Source organism: Berghia stephanieae, chromosome 2 (genome assembly GCF_034508935.2).
Source record: "Berghia stephanieae isolate SIO BIC M18660-M18661 chromosome 2, UCSD_Bste_1.3, whole genome shotgun sequence".
In the NCBI taxonomy this organism is placed as follows: domain Eukaryota; kingdom Metazoa; phylum Mollusca; class Gastropoda; order Nudibranchia; family Aeolidiidae; genus Berghia; species Berghia stephanieae.
Genome location: NC_088361.1, coordinates 37,157,337 through 37,164,836, shown reverse-complemented (window position 1 = coordinate 37,164,836; position 7,500 = coordinate 37,157,337). Strand labels below are relative to the sequence as shown.

At 34.7% G+C, this 7,500-nt stretch overlaps 1 protein-coding gene across 4 annotated transcripts in view; it reads left to right on the top strand.

The window, feature by feature from the left end:
• The window catches only part of LOC144964815 (solute carrier family 40 member 1-like), a 26,255-nt gene extending 21,688 nt beyond the window's left edge, over positions 1–4,567 (top strand). For 2 of the 4 annotated variants that reach the window (XM_078899464.1, XM_078899461.1), the window contains exons 10-11: positions 1,368–1,499; positions 2,540–2,951. In XM_078899464.1, coding sequence (XP_078755590.1) covers positions 1,368–1,499; positions 2,540–2,805 — 398 coding nt within the window. In that variant the 3' untranslated portion in view covers positions 2,806–2,951. Of the gene's footprint in view, positions 1–1,367; positions 1,500–2,539 lie in introns of all 4 variants that reach the window. The other 2 variants (XM_078899460.1, XM_078899462.1) reach the window with 2 other exon arrangements.
• Positions 4,568–7,500: the final 2,933 nt, after the last annotated feature.

The following is a 7,500-nucleotide window of genomic DNA, read 5'->3' as shown; positions in this document are numbered from 1 at the left end:
GGGAGGGGGTCAAAATTTAAAAAAGTGAGGGGCGGGGCAATTTGATCAATCCATAGGAGGGGAGGGGGGTATTTTCTTATTCCGGCGAGGCTATATATGATGTAAAAATGGTTTTCTATCAATCAACAGTAAATTATACCAGCGACAGATTTTTGGGGTTTATTTTTTTTCTTCTTTTTAATTTTTATTTGTTGGTTTTGTTTTCCTTCGTAAAAATTAATAGAAGAGGAGAAGGAGTAGGGGTGGGTGGGTGAGGTGGGGGGGGGGGGGGGGCAGAAAAGCTTTATGGCGTACAAAAATTCTGAAAAAAAAACCTAGATGATACAGTAGAGTAGGAAAATTCATTTATTTAAAAAAAAAAAAAGAATCTTTTACCATGAGTTGCACATACATGGGTGTTTTTTGTTTTTTAACGAAAGCCGCCGAAACCTGACAAAACCTGACGAAACCCGACCAAACCCGAAAAAGTTATGGGAAGTAGGCTGCAGTGGGGAGTACCCTGGGACTCAGGGAAGTGTACACCATTGGGGAGTGAACCTGGGACTGGATTTCGGCGGCAATTAATTTTTTACGAAACCCGACGAAACCTGACAATATCAGACAAAGCTATGGGAAGTAGGCAACAGTGGGGAGTGAACCTGAGTCTGAGGAAAATGTACACCAGAGGGAACTTGAGACTATAGGTTTCGTCGGGTTTCGTCGTGTTTCGGCGGGTTTCGTAAAAAGAAACAACGCAAATATATTATGTCTAATTATAATAAATAAGACTAGATTTGAATTGAAGATAGTTAATTTGAAATAACAATAGAATAAAACAAGAAACAGGTCTTGGTCTTAAGTTGAGTTGAGCTTTTTTAGAAAGATATTTTTTCTTCTATTCCATAAAATGCAATAAAATAGAGTTGTCTACCAGCATTGACTCATTGGTAGGGTATATGATACATTTGGCAGAAAGTATACACTGAGCCAAACTAGCGTCCTATCCAAAACAATCAATGGTTACTGTCCTCTGAGGGAAACATGATTACTGATTAATTATTACTGGGTAATATGTATCCTACCCTATCAAACAAATGGAGGGCGAAGAGGCCGAGTGGTTAAGGCATTGCACTGTGATCCGGAATGACCCGGGTTCGAGCCCCGCTTCAGGCACTTTCGTTTTTTTCTTTGAGCAAGATTATTAACCCCCAATTTGCTCACTTGGACAACATCGGTGATTCCTGTTGACATCAGACATCTTGTTTGATGAGTTATCTATATTCCTTCGTGGAGTGCCGAGGCGACGATGATGTCGTGACGGAAAAGGCATAATTTTTTTTATCAAACAAATAAGAGATACATGATAAATTCCAAGTTCAAAATTTCAGCTATGAATGAAACGAGTGACTACTCTTCCACGACCATGGTAAACACATCATGTGTATCGCCGGATGATGAAGTGGCAAAGTCCATGATCTCTATCTATGTCATGATGACCGGCATAGTCACCGCTAGATTTGGTATGCAAAACATAAGGAAACTTATTTTACTTACTGGACATTATGCCATGCTGAACATCATCATCATCATCATCATCATCATCATCATCATCATCATCATCATCATCATCATCATCATCATCATAAAAGCATCATCATCATCATCATCATCCTCATCCTCATCATCATAAAATCATCATCATCATCATCATCATCATCATCATCATCATCATCATCATCATCATCATCATCATCATCATCATCACCACCACCAAAATCCTCATCATCATAATCATCATCTTCATCCTCATCATCATCATCATCATCATCATTCCAGAACCTAATATTCATTTTTATAACCATTAGTCTTATTACCACAATATTGTCTGGCAGTGTTATTATTGTCCATATAATCATATTGTCCATTCCATCCGGCACTTTGTGTTTGGTATATCATCTGGAATGGAAACAATACAACAGTAAATAGAGAAAATTAAAGGCCAGAAAATCAAACGTATATAAGTGCATATATTATCTTGTATTTAATCACTGACAAATTCCCCTCCATCGCATGTTTATCATAAACCATCGCCAATGACAAAATTTTCATCATAAATAACAATAGTTAAATGGAATGGAAGCTTCGATTAAATTGACGAAGACGGATGATGTGGATGTTTAGGGTTTGCCCTTAGTCAACAAAGCATGATGAATAAAGCACTAAATACTTTCATTCATCGTGCATTGTCTGTCGTCGTCCATTAAATTGAAGCTTTCATTTCATTTGACAAACTTTTATTACGATTGTTGTATTTTTGTGTGGTGTATCAGTTTATTTTTTGGTTCCATTTACCTTTTTTTCTTTTTCTTTTTTCCACTTTCATGTATGTTGGCATCAAATTGTTGATTTATTGGCGAAAGCCTAAGATTGACTAAACTTTGAAACTTTGAAACTTTATTATTTATTTCTTCTAGCTTCAAGCAGTAACATTTGCACTAGTTTTCATTATTTATTTTTACCACCCCTACTCCACCCCTCCTCTCTTTATCCCAACCTTTAGGTCTGTGGACAGCTGATCTAACTATCATCCAACTGTTTCTAGAGAGAGTCAAGACCAGTGAGAGAGGAGTTGTCAACGGTTTCCAGAGCTCCTTGAATCAGCTCATGGATTTCTTGAAATACGCCATCGTTGCCTCCATTCCATTTGCACATCAGTTTGGGTTACTCGTCTTCATATCATTTTCATTCATTTGCACTGGTTGGTCTCTTATGGTTGTTTATTGTGTGAAAAATTGGCGAAAATCTCAAAAGGCGTTACGTTATTAAAACCAACAGTTATTATTTTTCTGATGACATGGATATTATTTCCAAGTTATCATGTTCACAGCTTTATATTATTTTTAGAAATACAGAGATCTTCCGTTCACTTACCCCACACAGCTGGGCGGGGTTCCTGGCCTCCCATAGGGGCCAGGGTGGAACTTACTGTATCTTCTATCCCCTTACATCTGTTTCCAATTTGCTTTCTGTCCTTATCTTGGAATGAGATTACTTGGTTTTGCCCTGGCCCTGGCCGTAGTGCTTGGTTGGGAGGAAAACAGTCACATTCATAGTTAATGTTTTGGGAGATGGTATTTTTTCCTTGTCAATCATCTCTTTCTGTTATGTATTGTTATATTTGTTATTTTGAATGTATAATGTAAACATTTGAGTGTATTCCTCTCAGCGAGGATTTGTGCTGGTGTCTGGGTGAGACATTTAGGTAATCTAAAACTAAGTACATAGATAGTGTGCTCTTGGAATCTACATCTGTTCACTATTTGAACTATTCCTCTTTGTCTTTCTTTTTACCTCAAGTCCTTTTAATCTACATCTAGAATCTTCTTACTTTCCTATTTTCATCCTTTTCCTGGCGCTGATATGTCCTAAATGTGTTGCAAAATGTGTTAAAAACAAAAACAAAATACAACAATTACCTCACACAGTTTATATCGTAAAGTCTGTTCCAGTTCAATAAGGCTATCAGACTTCCAACTATGTTTTTGATCCGAATTTGAACTTAAATTATCATCTGGAAAAAAAAATATTTGTTTACAAGCGTTCCTGCTTGGGGACAAGTTGTGGTGGAGGGATCAAGGCATTATTACTCTTACACCCACGGAATACACTCAGGGGTACCAGGGTCCTCACCCCGCAGTGGAATCTCGTTAAGTTCCTTGAGCAAGAAACGCAGTCTTTATTTCGCAGCGATGAACTGCCAATCAAAGGATGCAATTTGTGACTCACCTTCACACGTGTTCCAACAAACATACTTGGTGGTTTATAAATAATGACGTGACATCGACTTCTCTCTGGTCATTGTAATCGTTTTTATATATATCACCAAATATGTGGCTAGTTATCACACGATTTTCTCCATCATAATATTAGAAACGTTTAAGTTTACACATAGTTTTCTGTGTTGGTTCTATTGATTAAGCGATAGCATAGATGGTATTTTACTTAGACACATACCACCAATCGTGAAACCTGTATTGTTCCCTACATTTACCAATCACAGTCATTGTTTACATTATGACGAATGTTCAAGAGGCGTGGTTATCTAAGTGACTATAGATAGTTCGAAGATGACGTCACTCAGGCCTTTGTTATTGTTTTTGCCATCCGCGTTTGTGAGTTGTTCTCACAAAACTGTATTAACCAGACTATAAAAGTTCATGGTTACACAGAGTTTGTGTGTTGGTCCGTTATACTTCCGGATGGCAATGTTGTGAACTCCTTGGCCAAGCGCATTCTATCTATTGGTGAAGGTGAATACAAAACTTAAAAAATTGTAATTGTTTGTTTTTTTGTTATTGGTTAATGAAGGGTTTAAACAAAAAAGGTGTTAAATATTTTGTTCCTTTTTGAAGTTGTTCATTCATTTGTGCTAAATATCCACAGCCTTAAACAGTCGAGCACTCAATAATCCTATGTATTATGAGACCTCAAATTTTAATCGAGAACGTTAACTGTAGTAAATTGAAATGCAAATAGGATAATATAAACTATTGACGTCATCCTATTAGAAGATCATTAAGACTAGAGAAGTTACTCTCTCTCTCTCTCTCTCTCTCTCTCTCTCTCTCTCTATATATATATATATATATATATATATATATATATATATATATATATATATATATATATAACATTCTGTAAAAAAAGAGTATCGTGAGTTGCCAAGCAGGTTGACTCTCCGGAATGAGAGATATTTGACGCCTGTCGCAACTTTGCCAGTTTACTTTTATCTTTCTTCTTCTTCTTCTTCTTCTTCTTCTTCTTCTTCTTCTTCTTCTTCTATATATATATATATATAATATATATATATATATATATATATATATATATATATATATATATATATATATATATATATATATATGTATGTATGTATGTATATATCCTATATTGTATATATACACAGACATCTCTGTTGTCTATCTGGAATTTCGTAATATATTTATGTCTTTATTGGTTTTTTGTTATTGTTGGCTGAACAAGGGTTTTGAGCCCGAAACGTTCCGTGTTTGGTATTTCGTTCTTTTTTGAAGCTGTTATATTCATTTTTATTTATTACTTAATGTATTTTTTTTTAAATCTGAAAGTTATTTATAAGAATCATTTCAATATACGGGATAAAATGTGAAAAATATGTAAAATCAAGAACTTCAATTGGAAAGTCTGATATCAAAATTTGTATTTTTGTATACGGTTTTATAAACAGATATTTACTTATTGTTTTGTTTACACGAAGGTATTTTGACGTTTCACTTCTAAGATATTAGACGTCTTGTAAAAATTGGATTATACTATGTATTTATTTATTTATTAATTTATTCAATCGCACATTTTTCTAACATAAGTTCTGTATACATATTATCAGATGTAGGAATCCAAGAGAAAAGTGCCTGAATGTTCCTCGTATCCTACACTTTTGTAAAAACAAATCAATTTGAAAATAAAGACAGAAAATAAGCTATTTTCAAGACCCGGTGTTTGTTGTCGACTGGGACTGATGATGTACGTTGCAAGATCATTCCGTCTTTCAGTCTTTGACAAGAAAACAGTTTGTCCGCTGACTCAAAATGCTTGCTAAAAAGAACTTTTATATAGCGCAATATCCACTAAATGTGCTCAAAGTGCTTTACAAGGGGTCCCTGGTCAATAGCAACATTTAACATGTAGGACGGGACATGCCGCCTGTTAGGCGATATTACAATTTTTCGTACAAAGACACCGCTGTTCACGGCCAGGTACTCATTTTACACCTGAGTACGGCGAGAGAAAGTGAGTAAAGAGCCTTTTCCAAGGACTCAACTATGCGCCGAGCGCGAGGCTCGAACCCAGGACCTTCGGATCCGAAAACGAGTGTCATACCACTAGACCACATTATAGCCGCCCGCACTCTGAACAACTCGGAGAAAAAATTAATTGTTAGATTATTTTTTTTCATCATTTTCTCTTTTATTCGAAGTATTCATGAATACCGAATAGTTGGTAGTTATTATAAAGATCAATCTGGGGTTCCGCAACTGAAATATATAGATGTGTGTGTGTATGCGCGCGCGCGCGTGTGTGTGTGTGTGTGTGTGTGTGTGTGTATTTAAATATAGACTTCAAAAATATAAAAGTGGTCTGGACTTAAAGCAATTACTATTGCATCAACTACTCTTTTTAGATAAGTGGATTTTCACCACAGATTTAATGTAGGCTATATAAAATAAATATGATCTGGTACAAAATAACAGTCGAGGCAAGGTTTGTCAAGCTTTATTTCCTTCGTACAAAATGTGAGCCTCTTTCAAACTAAAGCCTCATTCCAGTGGATAAGTTCACTTCTGGCGCTAACTTGCCTAGAATGTTTTTTTATTAACTATTATTATTATTAATATTATTATTGTTATTTTATTAGAATTATTATTATCATTATTATTATTATTATTATTATTATCATCATCATCATCATCATCATCATCATCATCATCATCATCATCATAATCATCATCATCATCATTATTATTATTATTATTATTATTATTATTATTATTATTATTATTATTATTATTATTATTATTATTATTACTATTATTATTTTATTATTATTATCATCATCATCATCACCATCATCATCATCATCATCATCATCATCATCATCATCATCATCATCATCACCATCATCACCATCATCATTATTATCATCATCATCATAATCATCATCAGTAACATGATTATCATTATTATCATTTTTACTATTATTGCTATTATTAATGTCATATATATATATATATATATATATATATATATATATATATATATATATATATATATATATATATATATATATATACTTGTTTGCGTTGGTGGAAAAGAAAAAAAATACCACTCACGTTTATTGCCCCTTACGGCTGTTTTAGAATTATTTATTGAGAAAATTAATCGAGCATTCATTAAACTAACGCACCAGGCTCATATCTAACTCATCCAGTAGTGGCTTCTTTGGATTTTGTTTTCTTACAATTTTTTGTTGATGTTGTTTTTGTTTGTTTGTGATTTTTTTGGGGGGAAGAGGGGGGGGGGTTGATTTTATTTCTTTAATATATGTTTCTGTCTAAAAGAAATTGAGCTTTATATATAGCGCAATATCCACTACATGTGCTCAAAGCGCTTTACAAGCGGTCCCTGGTCAACAGCAACATTTAACATGTAGGACGGGAAATGCCGCCTGTTTGGCGATATTACAATTTTTTTGGACAAATACACCGCAGGTAACGGCCAGGTACTCTTTTTACACCTGAGTACGGTGAGAAAATATGAGAAAAGAGCCTTTTCCAATGACTCAACTATGCGCCGATCGCGAGGCTCGAACCCAGGACCTTCCGATCCGAAAGCGAGTGTCATACCACTAGACCACATAGCCGCACATAGCCGTCTAGATATCAAATGCTAATTCACAACTAAATTATATTCTCAACAAAAGAA